Below are 19,285 nucleotides of genomic sequence, written 5' to 3' on the forward strand. Positions count from 1 at the left end.
TTTATCAGCCCTGCCCTCCCTCTAGCAAATGTCAGTGCAGGAGTGCTCATGAATAATCATGAGCTTCCACTGACAGAAGCAGAAGAAAAACATATGCCAGCTCTAATGATGTCACCAAATTTCGCCGATCAATACATGGAGAACGAATTGACCTGCAGCTATGCAGTTCTTTAGGTAAGTAGAGATTGCACACATGAAACTATTGAAGTAAAAAAAAAAATGTAAAAAAAAAAAAAAAGACTGAACTGCAGCTTTAATAAAAGCTTTGTGCATCTGGCCCGTGGTATTAAACTCAAAAAAACATATTTTGATGGTATTGGGCCATGGGTCTCTTACCATCAGTGTATCAATGCGTTTTGCTGCCATATGGAGCACTGAAAGAAACTGAAAGGAACTATTTGAGATGCCGATGATAATTAGAAATCTTTACCCAGTCATTTTGATCCTTTTTCTTGTGCCTAAAAGAAAACGCCTGGTCTGATGTTCCAAACTTATTTAGCAATTTTCATACATTTAATAAAATATAACGAATATTAAACTTTTGTGTATTAGGTCCCAAGATCGCATACTCCTCAGGCATCTCTTGTTTTACTGTGTATACTGTAGTACTGTATGCACTGACGTCAATAAAAATAAATAATGAGACAGATTGCATGCTTACAGAAGATATGATTTTATTAGCTAACAGGTCATCATTACACACATAAAAGCCAAAAGCACAAATAAATATTACAAACAGTGTGTGTATCTGTCTGTACTTAGCCCTTTCCTCTGTTTATATGTCCCATAACATCCTTTCCTGCCAACCTATCCATTATATAGTCTCTTTCCATGTCTCTCTCTATTCTGTACCCACGGTTCTTTCTGCTCAGCTGCACAGGGTTACATTTTGCATGTGAAGCTCAGATTTTGCCTTGATACTGCAGCAGTGTCTGTGAGGCGATGAGCACTCAGCAGGAGTCTCTGACAGCCTGGAAGTGAGAGAGAGAAATGAAATACACAGGCATGCAGAAGAGGCTGTAATGTACAGAACCTGTCCCTCCTCCCACAGGGTGACATAGTGACATAGTGACACAGAGACAGAGGGACACCATGAGTTAGCCAGACTGGACTTCCGATAGCCGGATTAAATAATAATAATAATAATAATAATAATAATAATAACACAGACAGAAAGGACCCAAGTATCCTCCCCTATTGTCTCTCCCTCACAACGCAAGCACTGAACAATGCAATCCTCGCTCCAGGTAGTTAAAATGTAACCCCTTCAGTGCTGCAGAGGCATAAAAATTGCTCACTGGCCCCCTCATGCACTAAATGACTGATGGTCCCTTTAGTGCTCAAACCTCTCTCAGGGACCACCGCAGCAGGTTTTAGGGTATTCAATGCATTTGCACACAAGTTAGTGTAACTAGTATTCATTACAGTAGGATATTGGGGTTTGTTTTGCCACAAATACCTGATTTTAGAATCACGAGATATGAATAAAATAGTCATAGGCCCTTACTCTACAAACTGCAAAAGTGCAGATCTGTCCTTGTTGTATAGAAACTTGCATTGAAGTCAACAGGACTGTTTGTGTGTTAGCGTCTGTGCTTTTTATAGAATAAGGGCCATAGTCTCTTTGAGGTCTCTTTGACCTCTGTAAAGGTAACCAAACTGTTGCAGATCTGACACCCATTGCTCTCACCTTCCTTCTTAGCACCACAGCGGCAACAATGACTCCATACAAAGCGCTCTTGCACAGGATTAGGAGGTAAGAAAGCATCCCATTATTCATGTATCTCCTATACATGTCTGAAAAGACACATACACAATATAAATATATCAGATACAAAGCAGCCATTTACAATAACATCCCCATGTCATACCGACTTGGGGCTATTTATTTGCGTTATTATTAGTATTGCCACCGTTTTGTAGTCCAAAGACTACATATCCTAAATTATGCTTTTAAAGTCATTTTAACAACCAACCTTATAACTTTATATTACCCCCCGAATAAATCTTTGGATAAATCTTGGTTGTAAGATCAACCCTATTATAAGGATCCACTTAAATATACAGTGCCAGGGGAGGGCACTCACAGCTTTATATTTATATATAATCCAATAACAATGTCCAATATCACAAACAAGCATATGTGATACATTTCTATATATATAGCAAATGGAAATATTACTGTATGCTCATTTGCATGTCATAGACGGGTCCGCAACCCTGACTTTCCCCATTATCACCCAGCACACAGTGTTTCCACTGCAGCAAGGGATTCTGGGAAATGACATGCAAATCAGCACACAGTGCCACCTTTTGCTTCAAAACCATATACTATGGTCCCCCATAAGCTTTTGCTTGCTGCATTTCACAGCTTTGAGCACAGCCTGGGTTAAGATGCATAGCCAGTAAACCCACCTACAGGCAGCTGTTTCGACCTTAATGGGTCTCCTCAGTGTGGGGTTGGTTATACTGGCTTTGCAAAATGAAGCAGGGATAGGTGTGTGTGTGTGTGTGTGTGTGTGTGTGTGTGTGTGTGTGTGTGTGTGTGTGTGTGTGTGTGTGTGTGTGTGTGTGTGTGTGTGTGTGTGTGTGTGTGTGTGTGTGTGTGTGTGTGTGTGTGTATATATAATCACTATTTATGTTATCACTATTGTGTTAAAATATTTGTTCACTTTCAAGTCACGTTATATTTGTGTGCACACATGGTTGGTTTTGCACTGATTTGCACTATTTATTCATATTCTGTACACTTGCATTGGAAATTTTCCACTCGAATCTAAGCATCTTGTGTGGATGCCCTTCCCTATAAGAAAACCTTATTATACAATAACACCCTTTGAAACACCATGATGTGCCCCTCTGTTGTCTGATGGATAAATATTTCACTCACTGGGAGACATACTGCAACCTGTGGACAAAAAAAGACAGAGAGATGGAGATTAGCTCGTTATGGGTATGGTCCTATTTACAATGACAGCTATTTGCCCTATGTCACTTGTGCCCGGTTGACAGTTTCTCCTCCCTTTGCTCTTCTATGCCTCTTCCACACCCTCACCCAACAATTCTCTTTCCAGTGCCTTCTCCTTCCTCCTCTCTTGTGGTGTCTTCTCGCCCATTATCATCTTTCTTCTCTAACCTATGATGCCTCCTTCCCCCCTCTTTGGTCTTCTCACTTGGACCCCTTCTCATTCCTATCTCCCTTACATATTCCATCACACCGCTCTTTCTCACCTGGCTCCCCTTCTATCTCCTTGGATACTTCATCTTTTTCCTCATCTCTCCCGAAACCAGCTCTGCACTGGAAGGTCTTCTGTGAGTTGTAATATTCTTTTTTGGTGAGGCTGAGTCGACTGCTAGTGGAATAGTATCCTGTGGTTGTTTTCCAGGGGGTGCTTTGAACCCCTCCTTCCCTCACCTCCCCATCCACTTTCCAGCGCAGGCGCACATGTTCTGGATAGAAGTCACTGGCGATGCAGACAATGGAGACACGTTCGTGATCTTTCAGCTCTGAGGGGTTTGGAGGAAAGATCGATATCTTGGGGAGGGTCTTATTGCGCCCCGTTTCTACAAGAGACAAGACATTTTGTAAGGAACTGATCCACTTATGATAAGGCGAACATGCCAATTATGTTGCCACTTTAAATCCCTGAAATAAAGAGCTTACAATCACATTTTGTGACAAGTAAGTTGACTGCAAAACCTTACTATATAATTGCATCCTTTAAAACAAAGCTCTCATAAGATTTTGTGAATGATGTATGATGTAGGGGTTAAGTATCAAAGTGCACAACTGGGACAAAACAGCCTCATAACTGTCAATGGGATCAATGAATATTGAGGCAAAACCTCTGTATGTTTTAAATAAATGGGGTTTCATTATTACAAGCTGACTTTGCTGAGGCAGTGGTTGGTCTTGAAGTTTACACAGGGAGTTTACACAGGAAGCAGCATGAATTAAGATAACAGAATAATGTATAGCTTAGCTACCTTGCAGTACCCCCATTTTGGACAATATTTATGAAGCTATCTCATAAAACACATTGTGGCCCATTCACTTGAACGGATACATATATTAATAATAATATATAATAATACGTCTTCTGGCATTGGAAGCTGCACCATAGAACCGCACCCTTTGGTCCTTTGTGCTCAGGGATTTCAATCACCATGTCACAGTTCAACGTTCTCACTGCTGCATTTGTCCTCCCTATTGCAGCAGTGGAAATAGTGGTCATAAATGTGGAAGCACAACTATAGGCCAAACAGGGAACCCCATCAAGATCCCTGAAGATGATTCATTCCTTCAAAGGAAATAGTTTAATATTGTATTATATATTTGTTTTATTAATTCATATAATATTAATATATGTGTAATTATTTATGCTACAGTACGGCTACATTTAATAATAACAATGCAGCCATCCTGTAAGTATGTTCAAAGACCCAAATAATGTCATTTTCATCTTTCCTCGTTACTTCAAGTGCATCCTTTTGCGCTGTGTGACATAGCGCTAGGAAGAGTGTCACTTTTACTGATGTCATTTACAGCACAAGTTAGGACTATTCCTTAAACCCGATTACAACACAAGCAGAACATGGCACAGTGCTCCATAACAAACAAATAAACCCTTTTTGTGTTGATCCATCAGTAGATTTATTTCCGTTGGTAGGTGTTTTTTTGCAGGTTTTGCAGACTTTGATATCTATACTATATCTATATTATACATATACTTTGATAGATAGCCCCTTAGAGATTGTTTTCCTCATACAGAATAGACCCAGATCTCATTTGGGGTGAAGTATCAACACAAAACAATTTTTGTTTTGGCACAATGCACCATTTTATTGTTGTGACGTGAAGATATAGGACAATATTTCTTAAATTTGACACAGATCGAGCTTGGGAAATGTCATTTACTGTCTCCCAAATGTGACGGGTTTTTGTGATGATGATTAAAGGGGAAAGAGTGATGTATAGTACAGTCATTCAAAATGTGAGGTATCCCATTATAACGTGCTGTAAAAATACTCCCTGACTCTTCCATCTGACGAAGCTCCATAGAGGAGGTAAATGTGAGTCTGCAGAAACGGGTCTGTGTGGGAACGGGCGGCCCACCCATAATCGTAGTGCTTAGGACGTGTGTTATCTAGGTCAGCCAGTGACTAGTACCTCCTCTCCAGCCATGTCCTGCAGTACAGTACATGCTTATTTGATCATTGCCTGCTCTCTACTCGGTGCCAGAATGTTGGTGCACTGAGTCCGTGGGGTCTGATTGCTACATCCCTGCCTACTATATTGTGGCAGTCTCTGATACTCTGTAGCTACTAGGTGATGAAAATTGAGCTATACTTATATATACATTGTTACTACTACATTGGTTTTATTCAGGCTAAGGACTCCTGCTGCTTGATTCCACTTGCTGGCAGTCACTATTACTACAATAGCCCTCTGAGCGTTTGTCCATTTATTTTGGACTGTACATTCCAGGACTGGGCCTCTAATTAGCATCCCTGTCCTTGTTTGGGATCAATTATTTCTACATCTATCTATCTATATGACCAACGTGCAGTTAAATATATTTATTGGGCAATACCTGTGTACTCAGTGACTTGCATAGGCGTTCTCGATGTGTGCAGTATTCAGCTGGTCCCTCTGCCAGTAGGCTCATTGCGACACTTTTCTGGGTGGGCAGCATATACCCTTATTAAGGTGATTAATTCTCTTCTGGCTCATTGATTTTGAGCCTCTGAGGTTCGCTAGCTCCCTTTGATCCGATCCCACGGCTTACTTATTAATTACTGTTCATTCTTGAATTACAGTGATATTTGTTTTATTAGATTTATTAAATGTTATGTTTTACATGGGTGGTGTGCAACCAAGTGAGTTCTTATGAAGTATACACCCCTGTGTACCCTCCCTTATTTCTGTATAAAGTCATTAAGGCCGAGATCTACAAAAGGGTTCTAAGCTTACGCCATCACTCTCAGTCATTTGAATGGGAGTAACAGCACCCTAAATGTTATCACCCTAAATGTTAGCACCCTTTTGTGGATCTGGGCCAGAAGCAATATTAATATATCCCAGAAAAACTGGGGTAAAAAAAAGGAATTTAAAGACAAAACAAAACAATAAATGGTGCACATCAAACAATATAAAAAATGTAAACATGAAAACAATATATGGCTACATACTGTACCAGGGGATCTGTATGAAACCAATCAATTTAGAAGAAAGAGCAGCATGCAAGATGTTCCAATGCTTTATCATTCAATCTGACCAATATACTTCTTATATTTTTCCCAAAACAGAGTTATCAGAGCCCCACAGACAGACATTGTTCTGTTTTTTAGAGATCCGCTGCTATTTGTGTTTTGTAGCTAAGAGACTTTGGTAAAAGAGATTACCCTCAATGGTATTTGATAATAATGACAATAGTAACCACCGTATTAACCATAATAATTATAACAATGCTACAATTCTGGGAAACATTTAATTGACCATCTTTTTGTCACTGTTCCGCCTCCAGAAAAAGTCTTGTAGAAAATAAATCTACTTTAATTTACATTGTATTACAGTATGCTCACGTTGTGAAGATGTAGCTAAGAAAAAAGACTTTAAACGTGGATAGTAAATGAGTAACTCGTGTTAGGAATAACCTTTTCTATCTGTCCCTATCACTCGTTCCATTCTTCCACATGAAACATTTTCAGCCTCTCCCAGTTTTATTTTCAATATACAAATATCGTGTTGTCTCCCATTTCGACCTTTTGTTATTTTCCCCTCCATTCAACCCATTTTTACTCATTTGTCTTTCTTACATCTGTCAACGTATTATTTCAACGTATTATTTTTATTCTCTCTCTATATCTAGCTCCTGTTTTTATTGTGTATCTTCTACCCCTTTCTCTCATTCTGAGTTTTTATTTCTCATTAGGTCATTCCTTAGCAATTAGGGAAATGGGTCCACTAACCTTAATTACCACCAATTTCTGTTTTTTTCTATGTGCTGGCAGAGGCTTAACTCCTAAAAGTTTATCAATGTAAGATTTTGTTAAACCAATAACAACGTACAATATCACAAACAAGCATATGTGATACATTTTTTTATATATATATTACCTGTGTATGAGGTTATAGAAAATATAGACAAGAGAGGTGCCATGTTTTAAATAATATTGCAATTATGATGACTTCAGACAGTGATAAAATATTACAGAGAATGTGTGAGTAGATGTGTCTGTACATAGGTATATAGCACAGTAACTGTGATACTAATACACAAGAATTTGGAAATGAAACACATCTGAATGTTTTAGGTGAAACAAATTGAACATAGGTGTGTGTGTGTGTGTGTGTGTGTGTGTGTGTGTGTGTGTGTGTGTGTGTGTGTGTGTGTGTGTGTGTGTGTGTGTGTGTGTGTGTGTGTGTGTGTGTGTGTGTGTGTTTCGATGTGCAATTTTATTCACACCTAAAACATTCATATGTGTTCCATTTACAAATTCTTGTGCATTAGTATCACAGTTACTGTGCTATATACCAATGTACAGACACAGACTCTCATCCAGTCACACATTCTCTGTAATATTTTATCACTGTGTGAAGCCATCAGAATTACAATATTATTTAAAATCTGAACGTTTCCCATTACAGTAAATGGAACGATAAACTCTGAATCTAAATATTCATTTGTACCTTTAGTATTAATTGCTCTTATCTCTGTGTATTTACTCGCTAACCCTCTTATTATCATGATACTGTATATTTCAAATAATGATTTTTCAACGCTTTTCTTTGCTTTTCTATCTGCCCATCCAGTATGTGTCTGAGTCATTTCTATATACAGTACAATGCTAGGTATGTTAACATCCAGCAGTGAATAGCTTGTCCAGCTCTTACCTTCTATACGCACCTGAGTCCATCTGCCAAATTACACAATAATCTAGGAACATTCTGAGACATACAGCATAATCTAACATACACATACAGTACAGACACTAATGTTATTTTCACAGGAATTGATTCAATAGAAAAATATACACTAGGGTTCCTACAAGTGGAATACAGTATTCTTATAACAGACATGTTTCCCTAAAAAAAAACATATTGGGGCTGTGAGATGTTCCTACCGTATGAGCTAAATATTCATATCACTGAGGGTTGCAAGGGAAATACCCAAGGGAACCTGATAATATCATGAAAAGGGACAGATACTTAGGACCTTGCAGAGGAGATGCTCCTACTGTATGAAGGAATGATGTTATACCAGGGAGTCCGCCTAGAGAAGGGAGTCTTTAAGGTTATAGGAAAACTAGGGAGGCTGCATTATAATAGAGATAAGGGCTGTAAGGAAAGGTACTTGCTGGATATCACTGTTTATAAGAAGTTGTTATCTTACCTAGCACTGTCACCTGAGTTCCCTCTCCAAAGGAAAGTGCTCTGTCCACCACACAAACAACAGGCTGCCCTAAAACCTTCCCCAGATTACCGAAATCTACACCCCCACCTCTTCCAAAATTACAATTAGAATGATCGGTACTGGAAAAAATTAAATTGTATATACAAGGGAGCAAAGTTACTATTGGCATCATTTCACAAGGTTTATAAATACTGTATGTTAAAAGAACAGATTATCATACTATTCTATTCAGATTATCATACATAGCCTTTACTACAACAGAATCCAGCAGCACATTCCAAAGCCTTGGAACAAGAGCTGACAATCAAATTTACAACCGGAAAAGTAGTGGTACTTGGTACCATTATAATTCCACAATTGTGCACTACTCACTGGGTTTAATTACAACTTTCACCATTCAACTTACCAGTCACTGTGAGTATGGTTCCCTCACCAAACTCAAGCCTATTTGTAGTAGTCACAGCTGTAAACTGTGGTATTAAAACCTCCCTGCTTCTGTTCCCCATGTGATTACTGGCAGCAGACGCATTATTGTTATTTATGGGCTTAAATTGAGGACTAATTACTAGAGTGTCTCATTTTAGTCAAACATGAATTTGCACAGGTGTCTTGTACGACTGCAGATTCTAACAAGTTAGTCACATTTACCCATCACTTACCCAGAACAGCCAGAATAGTCCCAGCTTCTCAGAATTCACAGCATCATAAGGCTATATATTATATACTCAGCCATGCAGACGCATACTGTACATAATATTAACAATTCTTGTACAGTATATAGCTGCTAGCGCTTTACAGATACTTTTTGCAGACACAGTCCCGGCCCGATTGGAAGATAAAGTGACTCCCAAGGTCACAAAGAGTAGACACCGGGAATTGAAACAGATTCCACTGCTTTAAACTCAGTGCCAGTCAGTGTCTTTACATAGCCACAGACAGAAACACAGACAAACACGGATCCTTCTTCTGCAAATACGTACAATAATGTACTACGCACTGGAGATAATGTAAACTTTCACCTTTTCACTTACCAGTCACAGTGAGTATGGTTCCCTCACCAAACTCAAGTTTAGCACCAGTGTTCACAGCCCTATACTGCTGTATAAAAACCTCCCCTGCTTCTCTCCCCTCTGTGTCCTCCCTCTGATTCACACACTTACCCAGCACACTCAGGATTGTCCCATCACCAAAGTAGGCAGCAGAGTTAGTCACATAGGAAAAGCCCTTACAGAAAACCAAACTCTGCCTAATCGCGAGGCTGCAAGAGGTCTCTCCGTGTTACTGTAACATAGGGTCGTCAGAACTGGACAGCTATTGGGCTAGGACACGTCCTACAGGGGATGGGGGAAGGGCAATGCTATGTACTTTTAGTGCCGGGTAGGCATTAGTCAGAGCAATGCTCTGCATTGTGAGAGGGAAGATATTAAGGGAAGTGATGCTCTGCAGTATGAGTGAAGATATTAAGGGGAGTGATGCTCTGCAGTGTGAGAGGGAAGATATTAAGAAGGGTGATGCTCTGCAGGTCTCAAGGGGAAAATCTTATGGAGAAATGCCATACAGATCTCTGACAGGTTTATGTAAAGAACTTACATTTAACTGTATCATGGTGCTGTCCCAGCTCCCACAATGTTACACTCTCTGACATAAAGAGCACTCCCCAAATACTCCTTCTGGTGAAATCACAAGAGGAGCAGGTTCAATCTGCCCTATTATCTGGAAATTGGTGGAGGGCTTAATATTACTTTCCTAGCTCCAAAGGCAGGGAAAACAGCAGCACATTATCTAAGAAGAAAAAATCACTTTGAAAGCAATTTGTTGTTTTTCTTTGTTAAATCTATTGTTAGAAAATACAATTTTGAAATTTCAACCCAAAAAAATTGACATCGATATATTTTCAAAATAAAGTACTGGAAGATTTTAAAATGAAATGTGTGACGAAGGTAAACAAGGGAAGTCCATGAAATAATTAAAACAAAAAATAGATACAATATGCATGAATGTCATTTATGGGCTCAAAGTAGGGATTAACTCCTAGATTGATTTATTTTAGATAACATTAAATTATTCAAGTGTCTTCTTGTACTGAACAAGCTAGCTGTATTACCTCCATCACTTACCCAGAACAGCCAGAATAGTGCCAGCTCCAAAATACTGTCTCTCGGTATTCACAGCCACAAAAGGCTATACACTAAATCCTTACCTCCCAGGCACACACATACTGTAGACACAGACACTAACACAATCAAACAGACACAAACAGAGAAAAACACATACCGTTGGTCTTCTTGCTGCAAATGCAGAGAACAGACCATCTGATTTCTCAGTGAAAATATCCTTTAATACTAAATAAATACAGTATAAGCAGATTTTCAATAAGACTGTGTGTCTCCTCTCCTCACTCTTTCTTTCTACTTCTTTCTGTTTCTCTCAATTTATTACGTGTCTCAAATCACTAGGAGTTATTAGTTACAATTGGTGCAAAACTGGGGCAAAAAAACAACACAGAATATTCATACAATTTCTGAATGTATTAAATGAACAGACTATGTCTGTGTTTCAAAAAGATGATACTAATGTCCCTTTGCTACCAGAGAAGCCTGCAAAACAATTAAACAAGAACTGACAATCAAGTTAAGACGTAACAAAGCAGTGGTACTCGGTACTATCATAATTCCACAATTGTGCACTACTCACTGGGGATAATGTAAACTTTCACCGTTCAACTTACCAGTCACTGTGAGTATGGTTCCCTCACCAAACTCAAGCTTGCCAGTATTCACAGCCCTATACTGCTGTATAAAAACCTCCTCTGCTTCTCTCCCCTCTGTGTCCTCCCTCTGATTCACACACTTACCCAGCACACTCAGGACTGTTCCATCACCAAAGTAGACAGCAGTGTTAGTCACAGAGGAAAAGACCTTACAGAAAACCAACTCTGCCTAATCGCGAGGCTGCAAGAGGCCTCTCCCTAACATAGGGTCTTCAGCACTGGACAGCTCCTGTGTTTGGTCCTACCAACCGAGAGTGGGGGGAAGGGGGGAAGGTGGCGCTTTTTCCTTTTATTGCCATATGCATTACCGGGAGCAATGCTCTGCGGTGTGAGAGGGAAGATATTAAGGGAAGTGATGCTTTGCTGTGTAAGAGGGGCGATATTAAGGGGAGTGGTGCTCTGCAGGTCTGAACCTTTTGGAAAAATGCCATAGAAATCTCTGACAGGTTTCTGTAAAGAGCTTACATTGAACTGTATCACGGTGCTGCTGTCCCCACAATGTTACACTCTCTTACATAAACCGCACTCCCCATATACTCCTCGTGAAATCACAAGAGGAGCAGGTTAAATCTACCCTGTTTTATGTAGCTTGATGGAGGGCTTAATATTTCCTAGCTGTAAACCCATGGGGAAAAAGCACCACATTACCTAATCATTTGATTTTTTTCTTTGACAAATCTATTGTTAGAAAAAAAATTTATGGAACTTACCCCACAAAACATTTAACATCTATATAAAAAAAATACTGTAGGATTTCACAATTAAATTTGTGATTAACATTCTTTAAAAAGGAATTAAATAATTACCACAAACAATGGATATAATAGATCTGCATCTTTAAACCCTCGTTGTAAGGATCTCATGATTATAATAAATATGTATTGTACAGTATAGAGATCCAACTTCAGACTGCAGTGAATTTAAATGTTTCTTGTTTCATAAGATTACATTTTGATGTTACTGATTCTAACTAAATATGATGTGTTTCACACATTTGCTTTGCTATATGACATGCTGTCCCCCCCAGCAAGTAAATGGTTGTGTTGTCTTAGAAGGAAGAATCAGAGTAACCCAGACATGTATTTCAAATGAACAGTCAAGAGCACAAACTGACACTATCACAAATAACCTATTTCTTCCTTTCTGTCTCTGCCAAATCACCATTGCATTGCTCTCTGTTCTGTGCGATTCGCAATGCTCTATCTTTCCATTCTCTCTATTCATTCAAACTCGTCTCTGATCGCTACGTTTTTCTACTTATTTTTGTTACTCTACATTTTTTTCAGTACCTCAAATTATTACCAGTTATTAATTAAAGTCCCAAACTGGTGTAAATAAAACAGGACCCGATATATCAAAGCGATAAGCACATTCATTTAAATAAGATATATTTGGTTTCTTGAACATTTCCTACTTATTTTGCACCAACGAGAACATGATAAATAACATTATCTCCCATTCTGTGTGTCCTCCTAATACACATTGGTGCATAGTATTTTATTATTATTATTTATTGTCCCAGCTGCAAATCTGAGGGGAAATGGATGCATAGTGCAGCCCTCCCCGTGCACAAGGAGCTGAACAAAGCATCATTTACAGACACAATAGATCCATTACAATCTACTGTTTGAGGCCTGGGGTATAGAGCAATAAAAATAATATGTAAAGGTCCAATTGAGCAGACTTTGTGTCTCAAAGTGGGCTCTCCTATTAGGAAGATATATATGTGTGTGTGTGTGTGTGTGTGTGTGTGTGTGTGTGTGTGTGTGTGTGTGTGTGTGTGTGTGTGTGTGTGTGTGTGTGTGTGTGTGTGTGTGTGTGTGTGTGTGTGTGTGTGTACACACACACTATTACAAGTCCACTGCATAATAATGATAAAGCCAAGTCCTCATTTTCTCACTGTTTTCTTCTTGTAATAGCATTATTTCCATCACTTACCCAACACAGTCACACGACACCCATCTCCAAAATACCGTTTATCACCATCACAGCTCCACATTGCTATATTAAAAACCTAACTACGGATATACAGTTGCTACAAGGTTGTTCAAGCAAATTTACCTTGAGCAAACTGAGGTGTATTTTGTGCTGTGTTGCCCAGTCACAATAACAAGTGTGTCGCTGTACCAAAATAGGGTAATACAGGGGCACACAACTACAGTATATGAGTATCACAGAGAATATAACACAAACTTCAAAATAAGCGTATCACCAACACTCAACTCTACACACACTCCCTAATCACTTTGACCCAATTAATGTTAGCATTTTAGCAATTTACCAATAACTTTCAGGATGGTCCAATCTCTAAACAAAACGTGTTGTTACCAAAAACTGCAAATTGCTCAATTTTAACGTTTTCTACAATAACGCCACAGCTTAATGCTGTTCCTCTGGCACTATTTGAGGAGAAGGGTTATTTGTGTCCCCTGCCTGTGCTTTCACTTTCTTTTAAATAAAGTAACCGCTTAAAACTGCAAGTAGCTGGGTCATTAATTAGCAGAACCAGGTTCTCCAAGAATCAGACACTTTACCACTTCAGATGCTGCTTATTCTGTTCACATTGGCCAACTCTTTTAATTAGTTTCTGCTTTACAGATATAAATGCAGGTACATGATACAGAATCCTCCCATCCCTCGGCTGTATCTTTCCACTAACAGTCAGAATCATTTCCTTATATACCCTTGTTCCTTCGATTGATTTGTATCCCCTTAGAAATAAAGAATTGCTTGATGGTTCAACTATTGCTCTGCACAAATTCATGAAGCGGGGGTCATAGGACACGCAGATCTCATTCTTCATTAACAATGTATTGGGATATAACATTTAAGACCAGAACTAGCAACAACAACAAAAACTCCCACTAATCAGGATTAAGTGCACCCAATGAGAAATAGGACTAAAACCTTCTCCTGCAGAGGGGAGAGACTTCACAGTGTAAGTGACTTTATCATACCCTCTCTTGCCTTAGTGGCTGCATATTGCCAGAGATAGGCTCTGTCAGATTTCAATCTCTATAAAGTTCTAAGGGGAAACGTACTGCAATGGGATGGGAGAGACTGAGATACTGATCCTATGGTGAGCAGGAGGAGCAGTTATTCCATAGCATAGTCCTATCCCCCCATCCACTTACCTAGTACGAGTAACATGGTGCCATCTCCGAAGTAAAGTCTCTCTGTGCTCACACAGGCGCAAAACCCAGGAGGAAAACCTCCAATTCATGCAAGATGCGTGTTAACCCCTTCTGTACTAGAACTGCCATCTGCCTTTAAAGACCCTTAGACTCATTAGCCAGGTTTTTTTAATTGAAATGTGAGATTCAAACGCCAGAACTGACTTGATATGAAGTACAATTAGAAGGTGGATTCTGTATGGGGTGAGTCCTAAGGATTAATGTATCAGTCTCCTGTATGCAAAAACACAACCTTCAACCCCTTGTCTTACCGAGCACGGTGAGTAGGGTCCCGGCTCCAAACTCAAGCTTTTCGTAGCTCACAGCCCTTCACAGGTGCATAAAAACCTCCCCTGCCTGTATACCATCTTTGTCTGTATATACCGTATTTGTCTGTATATACCACATTTGTCTGTATATACTGTCTTTCTGCCTGTTCATGTTTCCAGACTCACCCACAATGATGAGTCTTGTTCCTCCACCGAAGTATATTGCAGTGTTAGCCACAGGAGAAAAACCCTTTCAGAAAACCAGTTGATCTTGTGTTCTATGTAACCCTGGAGTTATACAGGAGGCTAGCAGGGGATCCCTGAGAAAAACGTGGTATTATTGGATATTTTACTCTACCAGAACGAATCATTCTATGTTTGCCATATCCTAGCGTAATTTGGGATTTTATAAATGAAATACAACACTGTTACTTTATTTAAAACATATAAGCCCTACCACATTAATCGTATGTGTAAATGCATTGGATATGTTAACTGGATTGGCGTCTGCAAAGTCAGTATACAGGGTTTCGCGGTATATAAAAAAGGGATACACCGTTTTTAAAATCTTTAAAAAAAAAATCTAAGTTCAGTACATTATTTAGAATGTGTGTGTTAATACTCAGGAATTGTTTCATATTACAGCATGAAGTGCTAGGGAATCATTTATCAAAGTCTCCTGGCTGCAAAAACACGGAACCACATTCATCAAAGCAGAAATGCCCATTGGCTTCCTTCAGAGTATTTTTCTTTGATACATTGGATGCAATTTATTTTTCAGACAAATAATAATTCCCTTTCTAAGCCCCTCTCACAGTATGTCTCTGTCCCATTCACTCTCTTCTTCGCATTTTCCCTCTCTCCTCTGTTCCCAGACTTGGGGTAAATCGCTTTGCTATACGATGCCCTTCCTTCATATGTTTTAATTGTACATTCATATAAATTAAATATGAATTAATATTGATGAGGTATGTATGGATATCCATTATTGTACATCCATACTTTATACAGTCATTATTACATTATATACCATATAATTAATTCTCCTTTAAAATTTATTTTAATATATCTGAAATCCCTAAATATTCTAGCTTTTTGGATACTGAAAGCCCAGGTTACTTATCCCCCATACATTTGTTTACACTCATATGACTGTAAGTTCCCCAGAGATAAACACTTATCTAGAACTGCCAGAAGTGTCCCCACTCCAAAGTAAACTTGATAATTACACAGAGGCAGAGTCCTGCTCCCTTCACATGAACTTACTACTGGGAGCACTCATGGGTGGATATAATTGTGTCACCTCTGGAAACAAAGGGATCAAACCCTCCAGCCACGTCTCTCTACTCTTAAAAGGTCAAAGTCACAATAAATACATTTGTGCCACTTACCCAAAACACCGAGAGCTGTCCCACTTCCAAAAACAGCAGCATAATTTGCACATTGACAATGTGAGGGGCGAAAACAAGATCAGGAGCAGAACCAACCCCAAATCTGGAAACTTTGACCTTAAAATTCCCGATTCACAATATCTAATTTCGTTTTTCAATAATTATTTTCATAATCAACGGTGCCTTTATTGTTCACAATTAGAGTATTGTTTTTTTTTCATGCAACTGCCTGGTTTCCAATATTCCCCTGGGCAGTGTCCCTCTGAAAGAGTTTAAAGATGTCCATCAATAATAGCTGCATGGTGCATAAAACCCTATTAGTTATCAGACTCATTGTTACTGGGTCTCTGCCTCTCTCATCCTATATGAGCTTGTTTCTCTTGTCACTTCCTCTCTGTCTCTCACTGTCAGCCCCCTGGGGTTTTTGTAAAGGCTTCTCGTTAGTTTGTATCACGGTGCCCCCCCTGTCCCCACAATGTTACACTCTCATACAAAAAGCGTTCAGTGGGGAATCTGCACATGCAGAGACAGAGCAAAGGCGGTGACATTCACACCTCAGGCAGTGGGTGGCGCTGCTGATTGCGGACCGTAACATGAGATCTTCTAAATCTTCAATACTTTTAAATTTAAAGAGCTACGTTTTCTCTAGTTTGTTGAAAATAAATTGTTTTTTTATTACAATCTCTTTGTTCTTACAGAATACAATTAGCACAGTTATAGTATCTCCTGAAATGACAGACAGTAGTTATATATAGCACTACAAGCCAAATCTGTATTAAACTGATAAGAAAACTCGCTTTATTTATGTTCCCAGTACTGGAGTCACTCAAGTTTACCTTACTCCTCCTTAGCACAGAACCCCCCATCCTGCTGCATAGGGACATGCATAGGCTCCAACTGATGGCGCTCTCCTATGGTCCTTTAAAGGCTCAGTTGCAGCATCTTTATCACACCTTGTGAGAGCTAGCTTACCTGTACAATAACAGATTGCTTGCTATCTGACAGAGAATGCTATATATAACAGGTTTTTTTGGTGACCCTTTTTGTTACTATGGGCCTTATGCAGAGAGGAACGTTATTTAATGTGAAAACGGCAAGAAAATAGCCACAGAATTGGAGCAAGTTATGGTCGTATGCAGAAAGCTGCGTTACCTAATTTTTCTGATGAGATTCAAAATTGCCAAGTTTTTCTGGCTAGATTGAACTCACTATAATATAGGGCAGAATGGCGAGTTGCAGTGCATCTATGCTACCTGCATACCACCCTATTTTAACATGGCGAATTTACCAATCTCTCCACGTGTTTGGAAATTTTTAAAGTAAAGAAACCTGCTGTGGAGAATTTTATGAATCTCTCCATGTTCTCTGCAGGAGAAGCTTCTCTGGGAAGTATTTTCTCCAAAATATGGTGCTATTTCCCTTCTCTATCCTCTCTGCATAAGCCCCTATGTCCCTTCAATGACATCAAAACAGAACACACCCTTATTTTTTATTATCTCACCAATGAATAGACATTATAGTCCATCCCATTTTATTGTAACCCAGCCCTACAATGACTTCTCAGCCAACCCACGCACACAATGACAGCCAAGTTACCCTGCCTGTTTATGCAATACTAGTGCTATGTGTATAATAGTCAAATTAAACTAACCCTGTTAGCACCTTAACCTGCCAATGGCAACTGGAAAGCATTGCAAAGAGAAGAGATTACAGTGGGATTATTCCTTTATTATATTTTCATTTCAGTTCCGTGTTTATGGAAATATTTAAAACGTGGCCATTGTCTCCTCGATCCAGGAGATGTAGTTACACACCTTGGCATAAACTCCAGGAAACCCAGGAAGGGCACAGCCTGCCCCCCATGATATCACCCCCTGCAGCTCTCCATTACATGCAACTGGACCACCAGAGTCAACCTGAAAAAAATACATGGAACAGTTTGGCAAAGATTTATATTTGAATCTTTTTTCTCCCTTTCTATGTTTTTCTTCACCCTATTGCTTTAACTTGTTGTCTATCTGTTTTTTTTTAAATATCTGTGTCATATCTTTCTTTCTTTTCTTCCTTCCATCTGTCCGTAGCACCGAAAGGGGTTGATATCAAATGTACTGTAACTATGAAGGGATACTAAAATGTTTCTAAATTTCACTGTACAGTGTCTATCCATTCTCTCTATCCATTCCTCTATCCATTCCCCATTCCCCTCTCCCTCCCTCTCTCCCTCTCTCCCTCTCTCCCTCTATCCCTCTCTCCCTCTCTCCCTCTCTCCCTCTCTCCCTCTCTCCCTCTCTCCCTCTCTCCCTTTCTCCCTCTCTCCCTCTCTCCCTCTCTCCCTCCCTCTCCCCCTCCCTCTCTCCCTCCCTCTCCCCCTCCCTCTCTCCCTCCCTCTCCCCCTCCCTCTCCCCCTCCCTCTCCCCCTCCCTCTCCCTCTCCGGGAGGAGGAGAGGCTTCGGGGAGCGGGGAGGAGTGTGGAGTGAAAGCAGCGTGAGTGCCTGTCTGTGTGTGTGTCTGAGTGCGTGCGTGCCTGTCTGTGTGTGTGTATGTGTCTGAGTGCGTGAGTGCCTGTCTGTGTGTGTGTATGTGTGTGCCTGAGTGCCTGAGTGCGTGAGTGCCTGCCTCTGTCTGTGTGTGTGTGTGTATGAGTGCGTGAGTGCCTGCCTCTGTCTGTGTGTGTGTGTGTGTGTATGTGTGTGTGTGTGTGTGTGTGTGTGTGTGTGTATATGAGTGCCTGTGTGTGTGTGTGTGTGTATGAGTGTGTGTGTGTGTGTTGCTTACCATCAGCAGCTCCAGCCCGAGTCCGTGGAGGGGGGGGAGAGTAGCGGGTCCCTCCGCTCAAGCCACGCCCCCCTCCCTGTCAAACCTCCCACTCCCGCCCACCTCCCGCTCTGGCTCCCGCTCCCTACAGACCGCATATCGCGGTCTGTGTATGTCAGCGCACCGCCTGTCTGCAGTGCGGGCGCGCTGACTCTGGGAGCAGGGCCTTAGCCTTAGGGGTCCATGCTATGCGTTCATAAAAAAAAATCGCTGGGCCAATTAAATCACCTGTTTTTTTGAGCGTTGCTATCACGGTATTCAGAAAGCCTCTATTACCTTTGATAGCAAAATTCCCAAAATAGGCAAGTAGCCTGTGACTTGAAGATCGCCTCTCTGAAATGGCCTTACCCGGCGATTTCTTTCAGCTGCAGAGAGAGCTGCTCAGAGAGAGCCGCTTCTCCCTGTGCAAATCTCGCCCAAAATTAATGTTTTTTAATAAAAAATGTAATAC

At 40.1% G+C, this 19,285-nt stretch overlaps 1 gene segment (V, D, J or C); it reads right to left on the bottom strand.

Moving 5' to 3' along the window:
* Positions 1-649: 649 nt before the first annotated feature.
* Positions 650-19,285, bottom strand: part of LOC142501644 (anionic trypsin-2-like) — a 41,131-nt gene continuing 22,495 nt past the window's right edge. Inside the window, 5 exon segments of the C gene segment in view lie at positions 650-971; positions 1,691-1,797; positions 2,891-2,908; positions 3,232-3,564; positions 16,857-17,936. Coding sequence covers positions 17,787-17,936 — 150 coding nt within the window.

Source organism: Ascaphus truei, chromosome 8 (genome assembly GCF_040206685.1).
Source record: "Ascaphus truei isolate aAscTru1 chromosome 8, aAscTru1.hap1, whole genome shotgun sequence".
NCBI classification, from domain to species: domain Eukaryota; kingdom Metazoa; phylum Chordata; class Amphibia; order Anura; family Ascaphidae; genus Ascaphus; species Ascaphus truei.